At 31.9% G+C, this 25022-nt stretch overlaps 1 protein-coding gene across 1 annotated transcript; it reads right to left on the minus strand.

Annotated features, from left to right (window-relative positions):
- LOC134706982 (heat shock 70 kDa protein 12A-like) lies at positions 1–24726 on the minus strand. Its single transcript, XM_063566398.1, has 16 exons — positions 24680–24726; positions 20866–20968; positions 19593–19688; positions 18894–18962; positions 15997–16058; positions 13751–13811; positions 12395–12469; positions 11545–11589; positions 10694–10772; positions 8768–8841; positions 7833–7941; positions 7523–7607; positions 6939–7227; positions 5261–5479; positions 3295–3451; positions 1–1225 (listed from the first exon to the last, which is right to left on the minus strand). Exons 2-16 carry the CDS (start codon positions 20959–20961, stop codon positions 222–224), a joined length of 2520 nt encoding a protein of 839 aa, XP_063422468.1. The 5' UTR covers positions 20962–20968; positions 24680–24726; the 3' UTR covers positions 1–221.
- Positions 24727–25022: the final 296 nt, after the last annotated feature.

Genomic DNA, 25022 nt, shown 5'->3' on the forward strand with positions numbered 1-25022 from the left:
CCTCTTTTGTGTAAAGCACATTTTATATTGGTAATTGAATCAACAAATGCATCAGAAATTATAACCTTTCATCCAAAATTTATCTTATGTAATTGCAACATATGTATTTACTCAACACATCTGAAATTTTTTTTACAAAAAAATAAGCTTTATTTAGTGAAATAAAACTTTTTATTTCTACACATTCCCTTTATCAACACAATATGTTCAGTATATCAAAATTAATTCAAAAATAAACAACGTGCCGAAAATCTATGCCCAAGTTTTTCGATAACAGCTGTTACCTTAAACTCAGTTTCATCACATGATACAATTATACTTATTTCTGTCAATTGACTAAGTGCTGGAATTTTAGCCTCAATTTTTCCAATTTGGGTACAGTTGTTTTCTGCAATAGTACTCGGAGCTTCATCATCTTCGCAAGTTAAAATCCCAATCTGAAAGTCTGTCAGTTCTTCACTTGTAACACTGAAACTATATTGTGCTACTTCTTCACCTATAAGTATTGGGGTTCCTTTACATATTAGTGGAAGAAAATGAAGTTCGTTATAAAATTCTGTGCGCACAGGAGGTGTTTCCATCTTCTGAATCATTTTCAATCCATTAGGTACTGCCAAGCCATAATGAAAACGGGCCAAGCGGCCAATAATAGGTCGACTCTCATGGCCCATTATAACGGCACCTTTCAAAACTATAATTTCAGGTGTAAAGGGACAGATAATGTCATATTTATTAAACGTTGTCTTGATTGTTTCCTTTAACATTTCACAGGAAGCGTATCCACCAACAAGCAACAGAGCTTTCACATTGCGTGTTTCATCTCTTGCTAAAACTTTTGAAAGATGAGTGCACACTTGCTTGATCGAACTTTCAAATACTATCGAAATATCCTTGGGATTGATATAAACTTTCCCCCCTGATATTTGTCCTGCTGTAGATGTCACATTTGTGTTTTCACTCATATCATACGGAAGTTTGAAAATAGCTTTTGTACCGGGGCTTATTTTCATTTTTCCTTCTTCTATTGCCTTCAAGAGCTCCAACTGTGCAGATGTGTACTTCTTCATACATTGATCAAATAAGGCATTGCCAAATATAGATCGGATTAGTTTCCATATTCTTTCGTTGATCATGTTTCCACCCCATGGACCCCCGGATGCATGGTAAATCTCCTGGAGCTGTCCTGTTTCCGTTACTTCGTTACATGTTATATCTACTGTACCACCTATCAAATGATATGATATTACATTCTCAGTACAACACGTCAGCAAGCTTATATTTATAACAATATTCACAAATATTTGAATTTACGGTTTGAAATTTCAGAGACAAACAGATGAAGGTTGATAATTACATGTATGTCTGTTTGTTTTATTTTACATATCGTTTTTAATATAATGGAATTGTATGCGACTGTCATACAAGTGAGAAGTTTAGCTAACAATCAATACAAGGTTTAATCCACCATTTTCGACATGATAAATGAATATACCAAGTCAGGAATACAACAGTTGTTATTTAGTTTGATGTGTTTGAGCTTTTTTACTTTGTCATTTGACTACGGACTCTCCGTTTTGATATTTCCTCGGAGTTCAGTATTTTTGTTATTTAACTTTTAATTTCAGAAACTTACAGTGTTTGCACTGTAATATACATTATGGGTTACTACAATTATATTGATACCGCCATTACAAATGTATAACTTTGTTGTTATATGAATTACTTTGTTTTTGATACGTGAAATGAAAATAGATATGCTGTATGGATTTCTTTAAAGTATGTTAGATATTTTAGATGACAGGTAAAACAGTTTCCATGACCTGATTTTCGGATGTTCATGGAAAAGAAATGCAAGTATGCAGAATGTAAGAAAACTCGATATGTTTAAATATTTACAACAACAAAAGTATTATATACACCTCGCCATAAGTTAAGCAACACCTGATAATTTCAGAATCGTTTTTTTACTGAATTCATAACTTATCGAATTATTGATACAATGAACTGAACTTGTGTTTTTATTAGAAAACACATATAATGTTTTTTGAAAAGTGAAAGTTTGAACTGTTTTCATGATTGAACTTTTGACTGTTTAATTTTGAGCAAATGGCAAAATAGACTACAGGATAAAGTTTTAACTTTAACTGAAGTTTTTATAAAGTTTGCTCTGCACTGTACATACTATTCTTTTCAAAACTCGAAAGTGACAATTGGTGAATAAATTTAAGTTCAATATAGGTCAGTAGCGATTGTATCCTCCACGCTTCCGGAAAAAATCAGCCACACGTCGTCTAGTGCTTTGAACTAATTGTCGTAATGTTCTAACATAATTTCTTTGCCATTCATCAATCAAGGCTGCTCGTCATTCCTGAGAATTCTTACTAGCTGGAACCCTGTTGTTGACTTCTCGAGCAATATCATCTCAAACATGCTAAATGGAAACCATATCCGGTGGTATGGGTGGCCAAGGAATAGTGGAAATCGCCTCCTGACGTAAATCATCGGATACAATGCGTTCTCTGTGTGGTCTAGCATTATCGTCCATGAATATCGGTCTAGTTGCAAGATTGTTATTGTCAAAATGTGGCACAACGATATATCAAATGGCTTTATCGCGATATTTTTAACCCGTTATAGTCCCATCCAGACCATTACAGTCAGTTTTTCAGTCGAATACAAAGCATCCCCAAACTGCCAAACCCCCACAAACAAACGCGCATGTGCCCATCAATATGATGTAGGAGAAATCTGCACTCGTCAGACCAATGGACTTGACGCCATTGTCTCAAAGTCCAATTGCGGTGACCACGTGACCACTGATGTCGAGCTTGACGATCCCTTAGAGTCAGCAATGGTCTTTTGACTGGTCTACAGGCACGAAAATTGACACAATTTAGTCTGCGGTTAACAGTTGCATTTCATCGCACTAAACTTGGAAGGTAAAAACGTGTATGTAGCTTTCGAAAAACCGTTTTTAAATGTATCTAGGAATAGAATTCAGACCTGAATTTGTACAAGTCGATTAACAATAGATTAAAAATATATATGAAACAAAGCAGTATCAAATTTTATTGAAAAACAAATATTAGAAGCAAAAACATTTAGGTGTTGCTTTACTTTTGGCGAGGTGTATATATTTCTCGTAAGAAGATCAGTTTCTTAATTGGATTGTTAATAAATGGTAACGGGTTTTTTTGCATGCATATTCAGCCTTCATCGAAATTGAACGCTTTTATGCAGGACTATTTTAGTAGACTTCAAACTAACCATAAAGTTGCATAGAAAAAAGTTTACCTCCAAGGTCTACGACAAGGAATTGAGATCCCGATTTAAACACTTCCAAGTTTGCATCTTCGCCTGTTACGCTCTTCTCTACTTCTACATATTTACAGAATACAGCTGCTGCCTCTGGTTCTAGTACAAGAGTGAGGAGCTCTTGGTTTATGCCTGCCTGATCAAAAAGATATATTGTGTTTAAAAGTATAGTCTGTTTCAAAATAAATCTTGAAATAACGCAAATGTATGACATTACAATTAACAAATGTAGGAAACTGCTTCTCAAATTTCACAAATATATATATAAAAACAATCCGTCAATTGGATCAAAACAATGATTTTTAACCACAAATACTTGTATCTGAATAAAACTATCTAGAAAACGTGAGATGGGAGACTTGTGAAATTTATACTATGTTGTTTTCATGTGTTACATCACTAGGTCGATACCTCTACTGATGTTCCATAAGTTCTCGAAGGTTCTGTAATCAATACTTTGGTACTGACATGATTTATAACAAACCTTTCTAAAATTTGGCGCACAACGTTAGCTCAAGAAAAATAAAATATTGCGTTCCCGCTAATATTTCAAAGTTCCAATACTACGTTTCAAGAAACTTAAAGTATACGTTTCTATAATTTGTATAAACGTATTTACATTTTTGGTATTTAGCTGAATCTTGCCTCCGAATGACCTTATATCACCTCCAAATAACCTTTTGACGTCAAGCAACAATCACTTTTTAGTTGTGACGTCACATGTTTTGAATTATGAAGTCAAAGTTTACGGGAACCTGTGTGATGTTATGTAATGGCGGACAAATTTGCATACAAGTGTAAATACGTCTAATATTACTTTTCAGGAAATTTACCTGGTAGTAAATTATAAATATTTGAATATCGGACTTGAAAACAATTAGATTTGAACCCTAACAAAACTGAAAGTTTCACTTTAGTGTTTACTGTTGATTCGGGAATCGTTATATTTTCATGTTTCACCAATTTGGAATGTGCCGAGTCTGTTCATGCCCACTTGAACGAGCAGTCTTACCGCTGGGAAAAATGCAAAGAATGAAGGAAATATAGTTAAAAACACTTATAAATAACAATGAGTCTGCGGGATATATTTTAGGAAATGATACACTATCTGTGCATATATCGACTCCTTTGAGGTTGCTTTTTTGTTGCTTCAGAACGCACAATTTTTGGGATCAACTGTACGCGGCGGTTATTCCCCGTAAAGTATGTCTAATGTTTTAAAGTATTCACCATTTCATTTTTTAAAAAGAAATCTGTTCGAAAAAACGTAACAATCTTCTATCTCTATAATTATGAATAGCTTTGAATTAACCGCAATACACATTACTAAGTATCTAACTAAAAGTCGAAATATTTCAACAAGACATTTCGGATCGTTCATTAAATATCTAATTTGGAGCTTTACCTATTTCCAATCCATTATAAACGTTAAAATGTAACGCCATTGTTTTGATTCATTAAGCACACAACGATTTAAATCTAAAGACATTTGAAACAAGTACTCTGTCTGGAGTATCTTCCACTATATGCTCTTTATATCACACTTCATATGACAGTTGTTTTTCATGTGTTTGATGTGTTTAAGCTTTTAATTTTGTCATTTGACAAAGAACTTTTCGTTTAGAATTTTCTTAGAATTTCCCTATTTTTTTTATTTTTTTTCTATTTTCTTTGTTGTTTTTATAATGTATCAATTTGAATTCAGCTTTTTATAGACCAGAACTATTATCAACCGGAAGAAGTTGCTCTATAGATAAATTTGCCGAATCAAAGGCAGTTCGTGTACTGTTCCATTTCCGGGGCTAAAAATCCCATATTGAATGACACTTATCTATCAAAAACAATAGTTTATCAAAAATTATACACGTACTTTTTTTTTAGCAAAGTGTGAAATGAAAAGGTAATAGTTTTTTATACCTTGGTAGAACAATGAAAATAGACATACCTTTGTAGCTGCTTCTCTCATAAACTGCCGAGCCGATTCATTCCAAATTGCAGGAACTGTTATCATCCAATGTATCTGCTCTTCTGTGAGCCCACGCACTGCCTCTTCAGCTCGTACGAAAACTTTATTCTTTATATATTCAATGCAACAAGCAAAGATATCAGATGCTTTCATTTCTCGTCCATTAATATCTTCAAGCATCATATCTTTATCTATACCCTGCATTAGATAGAAATACATATGCTGTAACATATCTATGACAAAAATTATTGGGCAAACAACAACACAAATACTGGTTTTTTTTTTGGTACTGATATCATCAAAAACCATTCTCTTTTTTATTTCAAATTTTGCAAATACATAAGTAAGAATGCATGATACTTCATATCTCACAGTTGATACGGTATTCCAGGTCTTGCAGAGAGTTTCTGCTTGCGAGGAAGGTTTAAACAAAAGTTTCATAAGGTTTAAACAAAAGTTTCATAACGTTTTAATTAAAAGAAATATGTCTAAAACATTAACGGAACTATCATGATTGAATATCAGTGTCAAAGATAACCATCTGTACTCTCTTAATCCAATGTGACATACCCACATGCGTCTTATCTTTGCAGTTTACTTACTATGAGGAACACGAGAAGTAGAACATATTAAAGGGATATTCAAACTTGATGGCTAAGTGACAACGCTTTGACAAAAAACAAAAAAACAAAAAAACAAAAAGAATCGAAATTATAAAAAAAACTCAACATAAAAACCAAAAGACAGAGAAACACGAACCCTCAGAAACCGGTAGTGATCTTATGTGAACCCGTTAAGCAGATCATGCTTCATTTATTAAACCATCATGTTGCAATGTTGTTCATGAAAATTCAAACTAAGTGATTAATTTTATACGGGTAGTTCTTATCCGATAATACGAGTATAAGGTTATGATTTCAACAATTGTGACATATTTGTTGACCTCTGTGAAACAGACATTCCAAAAACAGTCACCAACTCGTGATGCCGAAAAAATAAGGAAGGATTTTTTTTAACTTCATCACTATTTTTCTTTAGATCAGCAACCCTCTCTCAAGAGAATCATGATAGAAAATGCAAGCAGTAAAATATCATATCGACTGGGATATATGTACCCAATATGCAGGAGTTGATAAAATGTTACTACAAAGAAATGGAAAATTAACCACTGGGAAGCTAAAACAAACTTCTGCCACGAGAAAAAAAAATCAAATCAACCTTCTGGAACACCTTATTTCCTGCCTGATTTTATACAAAAAATGTTTTTTGTTGTTTTTTCTTTACTTTCAAGAGATGTAAATAATTCCATATTAAGTTGTCAAGTTTAATGGTAAATTATTAAAGATGAACTAGTACCTGGATTTCGAATTTGGAAATATCTTATAGTTAACCAAGAGGCATTCAACAGTCTGCTTTTGTATGATGCGTAAGCTTCTGATATGTAAACTAGCGAAACAAGAATAGTGTATAATATACGAATAAACGGACAAAAAAAAGACATGGAGTTGTCAACATATGACAATCAACGTTAGACAAGTGTCCTCACAATAACTCAATATCTACACAGACCATACACACTTATTGATTGACAATTGTGAAAAGTTGCATGGTTTATATTTTGATGACAGGCACATGCAAGTAGTTATAATCGTAACACCTTCTTTGTGTAAAGCTGCATTTTGAATCGACGAAAATAGAACCATTCTTTTTCATTTTCATTTTCATCGAAGGCAAGTTCTTCATACTGTTGTCGAGCCATTTCTCCAAAAGCTGCAAACTGACCAGCTGGGTTCATAAGGACAATGGTTGGAGACTTTCTTGTAGTGGAACCCTTAAAGTCTAAATGTTGCGTGTGTATATTGAGTGGATTCAATTTATAATCAGAAAGCATAGAAAAAGCGCAACCAGAGTCCGAAGATCCAAAATCTATAGCCGCAACGCACAAACTAAAAAAAAAAAGCATCGCTAGTAAAATACGTCTTGACAATATAAATGTATTCTTTTTTGACAATTGCAATTAAATACTGCTGATAATATATTTCATATTGTTTTAAATACTGAGCATGGTTTTTTTAAAAGAAACATTTACTCAACAAACAAAAGTAACTGATATCTGCACAATGTTCTACACAAACTGTGTACATCATTAATTAGAAAGCTTAATTTAGATATACAATAATGTATAAAAGAGGGACGAAAGATACCAAAGGACTTTAACAAATTTATATAAATGTTATCTACCAGTTTTGTTTTGTATATGTATTAGTTTCCTCTGGTTCAGCAATTTCTTCCATCGTCTGATTGGTCAAATCGTCAGGTTTGTCTCCTACAATTTTATTCATTGGAAGGTGTTAAATTAATATTATTAAAACAAACTTTGAGTCATAGTTTTTTATGTAAAGAAACAAATTTGGTCTGAAATACTAAGATAAACTATGGATTGCTGGAAAATAAAACATTTGGCTAAAATATTAATTAAAAAATTACTTTTATTTTGTATTTAAATTTTCTTTCAGTAACCATGACACTCCCGAATCAAATATATTCTTACCAACTGATCTGGAAAGTTTACGACGAATCTCAATTGCACATTCTTTTGTTAAAGCTGTTTTGTCTGATGCCCATTCTCCTCTTACTTTCGGTTTAACACCGACTGGTCCCTATAAGAAAATTTCAGTTTGTCTTTAATCAAGCAATAGCAGTAATACATTTGCAAAACAAGAATGTGAGTATAACATTTCCTATTTGTAGCATCAAAAAAAAGCAAAGGGAAAAAATCCTCAAAAATTAGTATCGCCGTTTGAAATTGTTGCCCAATTTCCTACGTCTATCAAAATGTGAAAAACCTCATAAAAACGATTTCATAATAGCAAGATGTAGTTTCGCGATCCAGGGTTGACAAATGTTGGAAAAATAAATTAAATTAAAGCGTCCGGCGTATATACAAAATTTGGTCCTGGTATCTATGATGAGTTAATTTACTAAATTAGCCTATATTAAATGTGCTGCTTCAAATGACAAAATCTAGAATATATAGAAAATTGCTCACCCAATTGCAAAATAACACTTCAACAAGTATGCAATATGTTTGTGAAGTTTCAAGGGGTTTGGTTAACATTATATGTGCGAAAAAGTATCCCTTTATATATCTTCATGTTATAATGAAATGTAATACCGCTTTAGATAAAAAAAAAAAAAAAAACAACAAACGTCCTTGTGTGTATGATTGCAATCATATTCATATGAGTAGAAAGACTGTTGTCAATTATGCGTTTTTTTAACTCTTCCAGAGCACCTGATATAAAACCTATATTTTGGTCGGATTCATTTTGCTCAATCTTTGGGTTTCTGTGTTGTATTTGTGATCATGTTAGTCTTTTCAACAGTTTTCTTTTTTTTTTGCGATGGTGTTATCAGTTTTTATCTTGAATGTCCCCTTGGAATATTCTACCAAATTTTAAATGCTATCTTGTGTATTATTATTACCATATCTTCATTGACACTCTTTTGTGTTTTCAATATAGCATCAATCCATTTTTGTCTATCCATTAACTGACAACCTTTTAAAAAATAACTATGATCTAAATATTCATTGACAATCCATATATTTTCATTTACATTTAAAGTAAAATCTATCAAGTTTTCCAGAATATCAGAAATATGATAATGCGTCAAATGTGACTTTGAATAAAAGATGAACATTCCAACATTTGGTTGTACAAACATGCACCAATAGAAGGAATTTCATATCTTTATAAAATACAGCTTTAACAGATTTTCAGAAGGAAAGTGGTCTTAACACCTCAGAGACGTGTCAGGAAAACCTTAGAGATATGACCCATCAAGGAATACATTTGTACCTGTATTATCAGCAAAACATCATACCATATTGGAGTTGGGGTAGATATTATTATTCAAATCCAAATACCAGAAATCAGTACATGTTTAACACAAAATAAACCCAAATACCAACAGATATTACACACATAGTAACCTGATAAACAAATCATTTTATGGTACATAAAAACATTTTTGTCAGGAAATTATTCTTATCAAGAGAAATATGAAACTGTGAATTTGCATGGGGTCGTCTGTAAGTTTTTGATTACAGGCAAAGATCAGTGGGGTCATCTCACGATCAGGGTCAAGATTAATTACTAATATGATTGTTTAATGATATTTAATTGACCAATGAGGATTAGGCGCGTGTTATCTCTTCACATGTGTTTAGATTAGCCTGCATTCTCGCAATTGCACTGAATGCTAGCGGACGCCATTTTAGTTTTCTCAAGAAAAGTGAAGATTTTTAATTTCCCACCCACCTACTCCCTTGATTCTTTAACAGATTTATATTTATAGGTATTATTTTTTAAATTAAAAATTTTGAATTTCATATGCCGATAATTTCATTTTTTATTGTCCAATATTTGTTTGTTTATACATTTTGTAATTTAGTTATTGAGGGTGGCGGTATTTATTTCCCACCTTTGCAAATTATTGTCATTTATTCAGTTTGGGTTTATTACATAATTCTTCATAACATTCAGTTGTATTATGTTTTTATGATTTCTGAATAAATGACCTTTATCGCAAACCTTGTGTTAGATATTTTGCAAATGAACTCGAATCCTTGGAGTATTTTCTTCTCACGTCATCAGTTTAAAAGAAAAATTTGGCTGACAAAAATAACATTTTAGATTTTAAAAGTTCAGTGTGTACAGAAACTACAATTGATTAAACAGCATACTAGTATAAACATACAAAATCAGAAGGAGAAGAACCTTAATGAAAAAACTTCGTAACTAGAGTCCCCTTCTCTTTTCATGAATATGACCTACCGAATAAGAATATTTACCTGGTTTGTAACAACATGAGCAACAAGATGGGTGCCACATGTAGAGCAGGATGTGCTTACCCTTCCGGAGCACCTGGGATTACCCCCAGTTTTGGTGGGGTTCGTGTTGCTTAGTCTTTAGTTTTCAATGTTGTGTCATGTGTACAATTATTTGACTGTTTGTATTTTTCATTTTTAGCCATGGCGTTGTCAGTTTATTTTCGATCTATGAGTTTTATTGTCCATCTTGTATCTTCCGCCCCTCTTATAGAAAGAGATTGAAGATATTCAATGCAAAAAAAATAGAAATTTTATAAAACGGGAATGACCCCCCCCCCCCCCAAACAAAAAAAATCCAGCCTCATAAATGTTTGAAGGTATTGTAAACCGATATATTCAATAAGCGTTTGAGTTTCCAAAACCATAATGTCCGAGTAGTATGTCAAAACAAAAGCTTCAAAATAATCAAATTGTTTTATCTGTAACTCTAAAGGACAACTAAGATGATTCATTCTACTTTTTTTTTTTATGAAAGCCAAGAAGTAGATATGACAATAATAAATATGTCTTTTACTTACTTCTAAGAATATGAGTCTCCCCACTGTTCGTTATAATTCGGAATGTACAGTCATCTCTTTCAGGTGCTAAACTAGCTAACTTGAATAAAAGAGACAAATATTTCAAAATTGACTCCTTTTATTTCTATAAAAACAAAGCTGCATGCAAAAGGATGAAATAGTAAAAAAAAAAGCTACATTAATCAAAGACTAGAATAAAAGTCATCAAAAATTGTTTAAACCTCCGCCTAAAATAACCATTTCGAAGTATGGATTCAAAAATAACGCGCATTTCACCTCAGTTCGGCAAAATCAAAACTAGTAAAGAACAGGTTTTTAATATTTCTATCGTATTTGGTTTAACTAACATCAATAAAAACACATCTACAGATATAACAGAACTTGAAATAAATTTAAAGGGATGGCACGTTGTTTTTGTTTCATAGGTTTTTAAGACAAAATAATCAACTCAAACACGCTTGCACATGAAAAGGTTTATCTGGCGTTCTGTTTTTTTTATGAGATCATACCACATCTTCCTTTATCTACTAAATTGACAGCACATCATGACCTGAATGGTTTACATTTTCACGATGAAAAAAAATAGGTGCGGGGAGATAATAAGTACAGTCCTGATTGAAATATGCATGACATGTTTGTTACCGAATGCAAGCAAACACAATCAGTCAAAACAACCCGTTGACTGCTTCATATTGTACACTTATATTTAGAATCAGACAAGATTCTCGGTTAAAATTTATTATTCTGATACTATGATTTATGTTTTTTTTTTTTTTTCAAACTTATATATTTAAAATATAAGAATTAATGGTATCTCCAATTAATAATTACATAGTTTTCCAGATACTTACGACTATATAAATTTTTCCTTTCATGACACGAATATCTGGGTTCAACTGTATTAGTAAATATGATTTTAAATTAGAAATCATTTAACCAATCAAAATATATGACATAGACAAAAGAAAAAAATTCCTCACAAACCAGATATGAATAACCTTAAGCGAACAGTATTGCATTATATGCTTATTCTTAGATGTCCTTTAATCTTCCACGAATCATATAAACATTCCTCTAGGAATTAAACTAAAATATTGCAAGTATAGCATGTGATTACATTTAATAGAATTACAAAAACCCCAATAAAATATTTTCCTGACTTTTTTCTTTGTAATCTTTATAGAATATTTTATAAAGATTACACGGGTGTCACATGTTGAGCAAGATTAACTGTTTTGTTATTTGTCTGTTGTCTTTTTCTTTTTTTGCCATGACAATGTCGGTATATTTTAGAATTTTCCCTTGGTATCGTTTGGCTCTCTTTAACAGATAGTGTATGAGCAAAAAATATTTTCCCGACCACTGTAATCGAAATCCGGAAGCATAACTAAGACGACTTATTTTATTTTATCTGCAATAAGAGGTGACACTAGTTGAGCAGGAGTCCCCTTTGTTTTATATGGGTTCGTGATTCTCACTCTTTAGTTTTCTGTGTAGTATTTCGTGGACTTCATTGTCTTTTCGTCGTTCGTTTTTTGGCTTTTGTGTTGTCTTGTTTTTATAGGCTTGTTGTTTGTGATTTGAATCCTTATATCTCCTCTCTCTATTTTGTATGTATACAAGATATGATTTCTTATTACCCTATATTATTTTCGCAAACCAGATTGTTAATACCAGTTTAATTTTTTAAAGCGTAATTACCCAGAGTTGTTCCCTCTTTTGTAAACAACACGATACCTCTTTTGTCCATTTCTCCAAATCCGATGGGGTGTCTACCTTAAATGAAAAGAATACTATAAACAGTAGAACAATATTTGATTCACATAATATATGATCAGGTATGAATTGGATAAAACTGAAAGTGTAATATATGGTATACTTTAAAGGAATATGTGACGGTGGAGCGACAATCATTTTTTGCGTTTGTTTGGTTGCTAAAGATCTGGGTTTTTTTCTCTTGCTCTTTTTCTGTTTTCTCTAAAAGTTGAATTTACATTGCTAATTATTACATGTGAATTAAAGTGCAGCCATTAAAGTATGGTTAAAACAGAAAGCTCCAATACGTATATATTTGTCGATCAAACTTTTTTTTATTAAAAAGAAACAACCGAGTCCATCTCAATTTTGGAATCTCTGGTTAACACTTGATCCTGTTTTTTTTTTGGTTTTTTTTATTATGCTAATGTAACAGCACTTGGTTGTCAAATGCATGGGGTTGAATGAAGATGGAAATATTACTTTATTTTTTTATTCTACAAAAATAATGACATAACAGTCTTCTAACTTATCAATACCCTTAAAGGTAAACAGGATTCAATAACTATTGTGATTGTACAATGCAACAACAGACTTCATTTAACTGTGGGCAATACCTGTAACATTACTCTAGGTTTTCTAACACACTAATGAATTTCATATACACTAGTCAACAACAGAAACGGCACAAGGCAATGTATTTACCATATATAATGAAATTGGATACACTGTACCAAGGAACACAATTGGCCAAATGGTCTTATATTTGCAGAGTGGAGTGTTATTTTTTTAATAAAACCAATGATTTGTAGGCAAATTTAGTGTTACTTCAAAATTGGATTTTCACCCCAAAATACAAAAATCGACATTGGAACTTAAAACTTTATAAGCTTAAACATGGTCTGCTTAAAATTTTGAATGCATATGCAGACATTTAAATAATTAATTATAATCTCCGGAATTAAGTGCCTACTTATTTCTTCATTTTCCGCAAAATTAATTTTACCCCCGTGTTCAATAACGCGGGCCTAGATTCTTTTAATCATATGTATTTGCTTTGCAAATGAATGTTTTTCGTTGGATAAGTCAACAGTTTTTCCCATTAATCATATTTTATGATAGATTAGAGTTCAAACTTGTGTATCGTTACTTTTGTTGTCTAGTATATGATAACATTGTCGCAAAGTTAAATTCCGACTTAAATTGTTTTACTCTTTGTCTAAATATATATTGTCATGTTAATAAATCTGCCATAAGACGGGGAGTTATTTTGTTTATAAACAGAAAAAAACCCAACTATACCTCGATGTAGAAAGTTCTGTGTTTAGTCACCAGTTGAAATACTAACTGCTTTCCCCGATACCTAAAAGTACAAAGTTTTTTTTCCTATTATTGTATTTTTGACCACTAAACTTTATATATAAGAGTATAATTAAGAATTGACAGTATAATTGTTTGGTGTGCCAAATCGTGAGACACAGACATTTCATATCGGTCAACCCATTCGTGAAATGGACTGTAAAACGTTTGTCAAGACGATTTATGTCTTTTTTTTTTTACAACTCTACAGGAGCATGTTTGGCATATCCCTGCTAATGAAATCCAAATATAGTATGAACATTCACGAGCATAACGCATCAATTGTGATATGTACAACTTTAGGTGTCAGACCATCAATTACTTCCTCCAATTTAGAACGTAAAAGTAGCCCTACTCTGACACAAAATAGTGCTTTTGATGTCCTTGTTTACTTAAACTAACCAACAAATTTGAAGAAATGAAACTTTTGGTGAATGAGAAATGTATTTAGACCATTTTGAGCCAAAATTTACTTGTCTTTGAGTTTGGATTAAAAATTGAGGATTAATGCGCTCCATAGTATACTAATTTAAGATTTCCAGAAAACCAGGGGTTATTTTTGGAGTACATCTGTTCGAAGGTCAGTTATTTTGTTAGAAGGCTTTAAAAGAATGGTGAAAATTGGCATGAAGAAAGCTGATACATGTAAAATTCATGATATACCTGGTTTCTATGAAGTTAAACTTAAGGTAAAATATTTAGAAAGCTGTGAAAATTGCAAAATTTGGTTAAACAGATAGGGATTTTTAATTGGTGGTCTGACACCTAAACGATTGGGCAATGGTTTTTTACGTCTGGAATGGGAGACGTCAAAAGGGAAAAATTAAAATGATCACGTTTGACAAAGATTCTTGATTGAAATTATACCATTAAAGCTTTCGTCAATAAGACTACATAATAAATTAACTAATATATAATAGTGGAATTGACAGTATTTCTCTCAAAATCTTTGATTAAAAAAACCCTCATAAAAACCAGGCGTATAATTTTTCGTCTACAAAAGTCTCAGAGACGCTCAAATAAAAAAATATGTAAAGCCAGATCTAATACGCAGTTGCGTAGTGCGAAATACAGAGATCGATATGGAAGGATAAGTAGCTATGATTTCTTCGTTAGAATATAACGTATTTCATATGAAATTAGGAGTATGTGGTATAACTGTCTATGAGACAACTACCCATAAGAGTCTGAAGGGCCTAATATAGTGCAAAGATGAAAGGCATCGAGCACTCAAAATTTCGAAAGCCAAAAACTTCGGTAATATATTCCAGGGTAAGAAAATCCTTTCTAATCATTGCACTATTTTCCTTTGAAAAGGTCCATAAGTGTTCTGGGTATATACATTCTTATTTATTTATTTGGAAAATTCCATTAACGGTACTAATTAAACTGCAGCAGATGCATATATTGACAATATATATGTCTTCATTGATGCACAGTGTATAGTTAAACAATATCCGTTATTTCATGCCTGTACCGAAGTACTGGCTGCTAGATTGGTGATAACCTCGGGTACTAACAGTTCACCAGCAAGTAAAGAAATATATTTCTTTTAATACATATCTGTCAACGGTATTAAATGAACTGGAACAGATGGACATTTTAACAATAAATGTCTCTTTATTGATGCTGCTCAGGAAAAGGTGATTTGAAAAAAAATGCATTCAAACGTTTAAAAGCGGTTCAAAAGCAAAAAGGACATTAATTTAGGCAAAATATGGATAACTAAGCACAAAATTGAAAAGGAGAGGCGAAAGATACCGTAGGGACATTCACAATTATTTCCAAAATTCAAAATTCATAAATTGCAGTCAAACTATATCCATTATTTCTTGACAGTACCAGGGCTGGTGATAACCTCGGAAAGGAATAATCCACCAAAAATGTATTTGATAAATTCCTTGTGTTATATCATACATCAGTCAATATAATGGAATTTGATGCGACTGTCATACAAGTAAAACGTTTAACTAGCTATGGACACCAGGTTCAATCCACTATTTTCTAGATAATAAAATACCTATACCAAGTCAGGAATGTGACAGTTGTTATCCATTCGTTTGATGTGTTTGAGCTTTTATTTTACCATTTGATTAGGGACTTTCAATTTTGAATTTTACCCGGATTTCAGCGATTTTGTGATTTTACTTTTTACAAAGACAAAGATGTGAAATTTACGATTAACTTACCCATTAGCATTAGCAACACCTTTAATATCATCAATTGATACCGTTCTTTGTGGAGTTGTTTCCTATATGTTTAAAATGAACATAAAACAATGAAAAAGAGAGCTTTCATTCATTTCACTTTTTCTCTCCCTTGTTAAATCATGGTTTCGTCTCATAATAACGATTTTTCGTAAAATGTTCCGCGGAAAATTATTGCTGCTGTCAGTGTAAAGTGTAATGTTTACTGCGTAAAGTTAACTAAAAATAGTAAGTTAATTTATTTATTCAAAACAAAGAGTAAAATATTTTTAATTTTTTTCAGATGCTATCTCTAGATAACATATAGGGAAAACGGTACTATTACATTTTCCCAGCATAAGGTTGGCCTTTTGTGTACCCAAGACAGGTGAAGGAAGTCAACTTAGGAGGGCTGTGATTGGATGTAAGGGTACATTATACTTTTTTTTATTTATCTATGAATAACTGCAGTGTGTAAATTTACAATATAAATTTTAAAACCTATTGAAATATTTTCTAGAGAATTATTTAAAAAGGCTTCCAAAATTTCATAAATTTGGTGCAAAATGACGGTGGGCATGGATAACATAAACAAGCTCCGTTGGAAATTGGTCATGATACTATTTGGCTTCAATTTTTAAAATAGAGTTATAAAGTACTAACATCACACACAACTGTTTTATCCAGGTTTTTATTATAAAATCTGGTAAATTTAGAAAATGTTAGTATTGTCGCCTATGGCAGAATAAATAGTACCGTTTTCCCTATAACGTCCTACTGCCAAGTTGGGTAAAATTCCGTGAAGTGTTACGTGTAAAATTTACTACGTTAAGTAACCTAAAAAAGTATACACCTATTGACTGGGTATGAGGGTTATAGCAAGTTTGTTGTCCCTGAGATACCAATTGCAACTATTGCTCGAGGCGAAGTCGAGGGCAATAGTTGGTATGCGTAGGGACAACAAACTTGCTATTACCCGCACATCCAGTCATTAGGTGTTTTATTATACTGAACAACACAATCATTAAAGTGTTTTTTATACCAAGCTAACTAACTTTTTAAAAGTATACATATATCATCTGAAAGAAGAGAAAAAAAATGTCACATAACTTGACATGCACAAGATGAACTATGCGTTTGTTTTTTATAGCCCGTGTTGTATTTGTAAATATTTCATTAATTGCAATCAAGACTAGGAATACTTGTGTTAAACTTTCCCTACATATAATAAATTCTAGCTAGTGTACACCAAACGGCAATACAGGTCTAGAAGACGACGACAGACCCATATTATAAGTTAATTACTATATTTTTAAAGATGACTTTTTGTTTCAAAAATGCGTCACAAAGATTTTCTTTCTCTTTTATAATTATGTCTTGTAAGTGAAATAACGATCGTCACAAAAATATTATACTATTACGATATTGAATTTGATGTCACCAAGCACACAAAATCCAAGCAGAACAGTGAATGACGTCATAATTGGTCAATTAAAAATAAGCATGAAAAAGTACGGGAAATATGATTATAAAACTATTAACCGGAGTAATAGTCTTAAAAACTATTGACTGTCAAAAAGTCTGTTGAATGAAATAGCACAACTATTTCATTATTTTTATATAGAAAAAACATACTGAGGTATAATAATTCATTTTATTATTTTAAAACAAAGAGTAAAATGCATTTAGTTTGTCAAAGTTGCTGGTTACATTACATTAGGAAATAACAGAACACTGAAATGCAACACAAAAAAGTCGCCAACATAGATAGAAACGAACTATTTGACAACAACTGCCATACTGCATATTGTCAACTAACAACTATCGTCTATTCGGTTGTCAAATGGAAATTTCCAAAAGTTAAAAAAAAAAAAAAAATAATTTAAATATTTCGAGAAAGGCAAACTAAACGACGATGTAAAAGAGGGACGAAAGATGCCAGAGGGACAGCCATACTCATAAATCGAAAAAAAAAACTGACAACGCCATGGCTAAAAATGAAAAGGACAAACAGACAAACAATAGTACACACGACACAACATAGAAAACTAAAGAATAAACAACACGAACCCCACCAAAAACAAGGGGTGATATCAGGTGCTCCGGAAGGGTAAGCAGATCCTGCTCCACATGTGGCACCCGTCGTGTAAATTATAAACCACAATCAAAGACGTGGAAACATGTTCTTAGTTATATAAGACACAGACACATCGTCTGGCTCAACAAATGCGTGATGGTGTCCATAAAATTTACGGAGTGTCATTTTTAATCTTTCCTCCTCATAACTTTGTTGAAGCAGTTTCTGCGAGAGGAGCATACTTCTGTATATGAAGTCCGTATAGTGTGAACATGCACGAGCATAACGAATTAACTGAGATATGTAAACACCATGTTACTGCTGAGAAATGGGAAATTGATAATTGGGAAGTTAAAAACGTCCCGTTTGTCAGATATTTTAGTGTGAAGTCGTAGTGTAAAACAAAAAAACTTGAACACTTTTTAAAATTTTGAATGGTTAATTGTTAAACCGTTAAGTCTGGTGCATTTATGTAGTCGCTAAAACATTATTCAGAAGAATTAAATGATTTGGAAGAACTATAAAAAAGTATGTTTAATTTGTGGTTTCTGTATATAATGTCGAACCCATGTACAAAAATGAAAGCAAATTTAAAATGAATGTCAAACAAACAGCTAAAAAAAATCTGAAAGAATTCACTTATTGCTTATTTTTAAAAGTTAAATACGGAAAACAATTTTATCACATGGATTTTACGGAAAAGTTAATCTAAGTGCATTTTGGTGTCAGCAAGAAAAAATGTAAAACAATAGAAATATAAAGTCAAATAGTCATTTATTTCTCATTTAGTTTTAAAGATTTTAATATGTCACGACAGACTTACAGTTTCTGATGCAAAATACTGGAATCCGACGTCAGATAACACAAAATATCGCCTATCCCATCTCATATTCTGTTGTTAAAATAAAGAAAAATGCATGTTTTTGATTTACAAACTTTATAAATATAAATAGATTAATATCGCTATTGCAAATTATGTATGTCGAATGAAAAAAACTAACTCCAAATATGTGAACTACTTAAGAAAATAATTGCAATGCCACACCCAAATATTTTCATTTTTCCAAATAGCTGATTTTGGAGGTGAAATATTGTTTATTCAAAATGACAAAGACCATGACTGAGATTGTCAACAGTCCACCTATTACTAAATTAGCATGACCTTTTTGTCATAAATTTTGCCTTGACAATTGCAAATTAAAAAGTGGCTATTGGTGAAGATTTAGGTCGGCTTTTTAGACTCTAGTTTATTCTTCTGATTATACCCCTTTTTTAGTCGTAGTTCAATTTATCTAACTGCTTATAATGCAGGTCAATTTTCGTTTCGTTCTTAATATGAATTTTCTCACTTTTCGATATACAACAAATAAAATAAAATACAGGACGGCGATAGCTACAATAAGAAAAACTTATTAATCTATTAGCTATAAGATTAATCTTGATGCAATCAAAGTTAGCAATACATCTGTACATCTAAGATGATCTTTTGTAACACCTAAAAGTCATATAAATGTAAACCTACAAATAATCCACCTTCCTTCATGCCGAAGCCACTAACATAACATGGTATCTGGTTCGCTGGGACATCTGTATCCTGTGATATGGTTGAAGGTTTAATCTTAAAGAAAGTAACATTTGTGTTGTAATCGTCATATATTTGCAACCAATTTTAACTTCTATAATATTGACTGTTTCTTTTATTTTTATAGCAATGAATGTAACTGTTTTATGATATGTGAGGCTCATCTTTTGCCAGAAACTTGAAGTTACTAGCTGGTAAGCATTGCAGTCAATCATTTATTGACAAACCTGTGCATTTACTATTGTAATATATATGTTTTGATTCTCTTTGTTATTTATACACATCTCACAACGAATCTAATGTTCTTACAATGTTTTAACTGGCAGCAATAAAAGTGAAACAATAAACAGAGAGAAAGTAACATGAACAGTTAAAATATATACAGCAAATAATAGTTTTCAAAGGTACCAGGATTATTATTTAGTACGCATAAAATATTGCATTTTTTAGACAGAGATATACATATAATTCTCGTAAAAGTTTTTACGTGTCTCATATTCGATCCACGAAAAGAGTTTCAACTAAGTCCAACTAAAGAACACTTTGATGTCTTTTGAATAATTCGTGTTGTTATGTTAATGCTTTATGGGTTAAATATATCTAATCTTCGTTTTCATGCATGCATGCATGCACCTGTTTCGGTTCTTATAAAATTCTAGGCTTTTCAGATATTTGGCGTGGAGCGTTTCTCTGAAGGTTATTCCAGAAAAGCGCGTCGGGCACATACAATTTATATAACGTGTTGTTTCATTTCTTACATCACTGGATCGATACCGCTACTGGTGGACTAGCAGTCCACGAAGGTATTATCAGCTCAAAAGTCAGTACTTCGGTTCTGACATGATTCATAACAATCCTTCCTAAAAATGTTCATTTATAAATTTTGAAATTATAAAGAAACAAAGGTTTTAACTTCCTCATGTGTACGGTTACCTCTGGTTGTTAAGTTCTGTGTCATTTGGTCTCTTTTTGGAGAGTTGTCTCATTGGCAATCATACCACATCTTCTATTTATATTGGCTATCTAGGTTGGGTCATACAGCTCTAAAAACAATTGTTTCGGTTCTTATAAATCATTGGCTTTCAAATATTTGGCTTTGATTGTTCCTGACGAAGGTACATTCAAAAAGCTCTTTGGACAAATGAAATTTATATAACGCGTTGTTTTCATTTTTAAAAGCAATACAATTATATGTTTATTTTTTATTGCTTACCTCATAGTATTCTAAAAATCCATCCTCCGTTAATTTAAACCATTTGTCCTCAAAACCTCTCAGTATCGAAACTTTTTTCTTTAATATACCTTCCATATCTATTCTTAAAAGAATATAATGCATATGTATTTAAGAGTTACAACAATTAATCAGACACAATGCTATAAACATACCAGTACTCACTCACGGCAAACTATTGGGAATAATTCTTTCAATTTTTCCGTATTATTAAATGGAGAATGCTATTGAAAATAATATAATGATTTTTTGCATGTAGCAGAAAAACATTGATTGCAATTAATAAAACGGTCTGTGTATGGAAATCAAATAGGAACTAATTTAGATATTCAGTAGATTACACGCACTTTTGGGTTAATACCTTTTCTGCCCTCAGATCTTAATTCTTGTAAGTAGCGAATTTAGATCTGAGGGCACAACAGGTACTACTTACAAAAAATTAGATCTGAGGGCAGAACAGGTAGTAACTCAAAATGTTAAAAATATATTATAGAAGTTTGTAAAAACTTGAACAGAAACAAAAATCCTAGTTTCAATTTCATTGATTCTACAAAATTAATCCCTTCCAAAAAGACCCCAGACTAGGTTAAGACCCGCTAAACTGATTAACCATGCCCCTGTTTATCATTTCACACTGGAAGTAATACGTACTTTACCCGAATTATTCCGCTCTCCTACGATGTCTGCATTTAGATCGGACGCGGAGAGGGATTGTATTACTCGAGTTAAGTAACTTCTTTAAACTGTCCGAGTCGGTAGTATCTATACTATTAAACGAAAAGACCTCATTTTGTGTGTTGCTTCTCTTCCTTCCACAATAAATTAATCATCATGCCTCTGTGTCTTATAGGTACAATGCATAGTCGCATTTGTCATCCATTCTTATGATTATTCAGTTTGGGTAATTTGGGAAGAAAAACGAAAAAAAAAGGCGTCCGGGTATTGTATCCGTTATCAGTTTCCGTCATCAGATTGACTTTTATGTCATAGACAAGATTTTCGGTTTTAAACTTTTAGACATAATTTTCACATAGTTACTTGGAGACAGGACAATTATTTTCGCGTTATTTTGCATGTATACTATGAGTACACTCCTATAACATATAGAAACTCTCTTTATAATATAGAAGTGATCGCCTTGGAGAAAAAAATAGGAATGATAGTTAATAGCAAATACACTTTATTTATAATATACGTATGTTCATACTCATAGTATACAGGAACGCGAAAATCATGAAATTTAACAGAAAACCAAAAACATAACGGACTTTGGATAAAGGGAGAGGGCTTAAAATAATTGTCCTGTCTCCAAGTATCTATGACTTTTGATACCTTTTCTGAAATTCTCCAGACATACAATCTTTTACATAAAATCATCCTACAACAGTTTACATACTTTCAACCAAGCTCTAAATGCCCGCGATTTCGCGGGTGTGTTCTAGTATCTATTATAAAGTAATTACCCACAAGAAGACGGATTTATAAATGCACGAAGACAACACAAATAAGGCACTGTGTATGCTTTGCATTGTGCTTAAGAGATATTTGCACGCATTCTTAACTCGAATAAATACATATGAAGGTATGACAATTTAACCTGTTTTTTTAACTTGATTATATTTTTTAACTTGATATTAAAATTATGTTTGTTCACTTATCCGGATAAATAGTTTATGACATATCCGTAAAAAGGTTAAATACTTTCTTGTCAGTTACCAATCATTTTCGTCATTGATAGATTATCATAATTATACCTTTTTATGAATCTATGTAATGGTTATCTGATATAGTCGCACAATGAAGACATCATATATAGTTTAAGGAAATTTGATATAATTATTACAAATGTAACACCTATATACCAACGATCAAAGGACAAGAATGTACACACCCACACGACACCATTATATCTAAATGTTTGCATTTTTGTAACTTCTAAATATGTGTGTGTGCAAAAATCCACTTACGTTTTCGATAAATAAAATGTTTTTTTGTCCTTTTACTGTTTCCCCGAATGGATACTAGATTTGTAGTATCTTTTTATGTCATATTTACAATTTTATGTTAAGGGGGTCTAAAATTCAGATTGATAGCTTCAGACATACTAGATTTTGATAGAAAAAAATAACAATATATAATCAACACTTAAAGGTGCACTAACTGTCAAATTCATGGTCATCGATTTGACTCGAATTCTAGAATTTGATTAATAACAATGTAAAGCATTAATTTTATCCAGATCATAAAAAGTATAAAATTAACAATTCACATATCATAGTGTCGAGAATATGTAGCTTCGTTTCGTGTGGTTTTTTTTAAATCTTGACGCCACCGAATTAATTATCGAGTTGGCCTCCGAAAACTTCCGATGACCATATAAGTGATATTAACACAAATAAAGATATAAAAGCGAACTCGTGTAATTGGATATTTCTATGTCTGTTTAATTATTTATTATAGATTAAAAATATCTGTTTATCATCATTTAAACCTGTATAAGAATGAGTTTTATGGATCGAATAAGTCAATTAAATGATTTATACTTTTGTTTAACTTTCAATGTTGACATTCTTTTCCGTTGAATAACTATACACATACAATTCACGTGTTTTTCATGGCTAGCTAAGGGGCAAAATTGAAGTTCACAATGACTACGGATTTAATGAGGTCGAATTATTCACCTGCAAGTTAATAATACATTATCAATGTTTCTTCGCTCATTTTGCCATAATTAACACCTACTGGCTGCAAAAAGCGAATTTTTATTTCATTATTTCACTTTCAATAACTAAAGGATTAAACAAAAAAAATGTTTTTTAATTTTTATATATATCTCGTTGCTAGTGCCCCTTTGAAATAAAGATTCAGTACCAAAGTTTTTTTAACATGTAATTTCATTCCCTTACTTTATATTTCACGGATATAATATAAACAAATTAGTGTATAAAAAAAAATTTGAAAGTTATACACTGTCCACTGTGTCCTCGGACCACCTTCTTATTAAATCCCCTATCAGTTCGCATAACTAATACACAACTTGAACAAATATATATATTTGAAAATGTTGTTTGTGCTGTATTTAGACCCTTCTACAACGAAATTTGTTTTACATGCACACGTATAAAAATTCAAATCATAGGTTTGAACATAGTTTTCAATTTAGACTCGTTTATATATATATGATGGAGTAATCTGTTGTAGAGTTGTCACTGACTCAGACGTACTTATAAATATAACTATTTTCTGTGACTGTATCTTACATTAATTTGTAGGATCCTTTACTATAGATAATTGAGCTGATCTGTAACAACAACATCTCCATGTCTTATATATCATGTACTGTAGTACGACGGTAGATTAAAAATGACGAGGAAAGGTAACACACGGCCACCGAGGGCTTTATAATTGTGAAGCCCAGGTGGTCGTGTGGTCTAGCGGGACGGCTGCAGTGAAGGCGATTTGGTGTCACGATATCTCAGTAGCATGGGTTCGAATGCCGGCGAAGGGAAAACAAAACATTTGCGAAAGCAAATTTACAGATCTAACATTGTTGGAACAATGTTAAATTTTACAAAAACAAATAAGCAAAAATACAAGACAAGGCCATAACTAGTAAAGATAATAGTATTAATTATTTTTGGAGTGGTTAATAAAGGCAGCAGTAGTATGCCAAAAGTCATAAATCAATTGAGAAAAGCACAAATCCAGGTTAAAAAACTAAAACTGAGGGAAACACATCAAATATAAGAGGAAAACAACGAAACTGAATTCTATAGGTTTTAGATTAAATACATACTTTTGGTGGTCCTTTTTATTCTGTTGACAGTTATGATTTTTCCACTCTCTACACTATATATGTATACAATTCCACACCATTTAACCAAGAAAAAGTTTTCATATTTGATTTAATGGTCTTCTGACAAATCTCATTGCAAATTTATTTGTTGCAACTCGTGTACAGCCTTTTCTGTAACGAAAATGGAAAGTATGCTAGATCATTTCCATTCTCTATTTTATTTTAGATACACTTACTGGAAATGTGAAGGTAATAAATTATGATTGATGCTTTAAATTTTCTCTGGACAATATACATGAACGTCTCGGCGTTTAAGTGTATCGACAGGTAGTAGGTATTCCTA

The sequence above is a fragment of the Mytilus trossulus genome, chromosome 2 (genome assembly GCF_036588685.1).
Source record: "Mytilus trossulus isolate FHL-02 chromosome 2, PNRI_Mtr1.1.1.hap1, whole genome shotgun sequence".
In the NCBI taxonomy this organism is placed as follows: domain Eukaryota; kingdom Metazoa; phylum Mollusca; class Bivalvia; order Mytilida; family Mytilidae; genus Mytilus; species Mytilus trossulus.

Excerpts from the sequence above, each read along its gene's own strand:
- LOC134706982 (XM_063566398.1), bottom strand. The coding sequence starts at position 20,961 with ATGGAAGGTATATTAAAGAAAAAAGTTTCGATACTGAGAGGTTTTGAG. Across the intron at positions 16,059-18,893 it reads AGTATTTTGCATCAGAAACT|GAAACAACTCCACAAAGAAC; the intron begins GTAAGTCTGTCG and ends TTAAACATATAG. Across the intron at positions 11,590-12,394 it reads AAAAGAGGGAACAACTCTGG|TTGAACCCAGATATTCGTGT; the intron begins GTAATTACGCTT and ends TTACTAATACAG.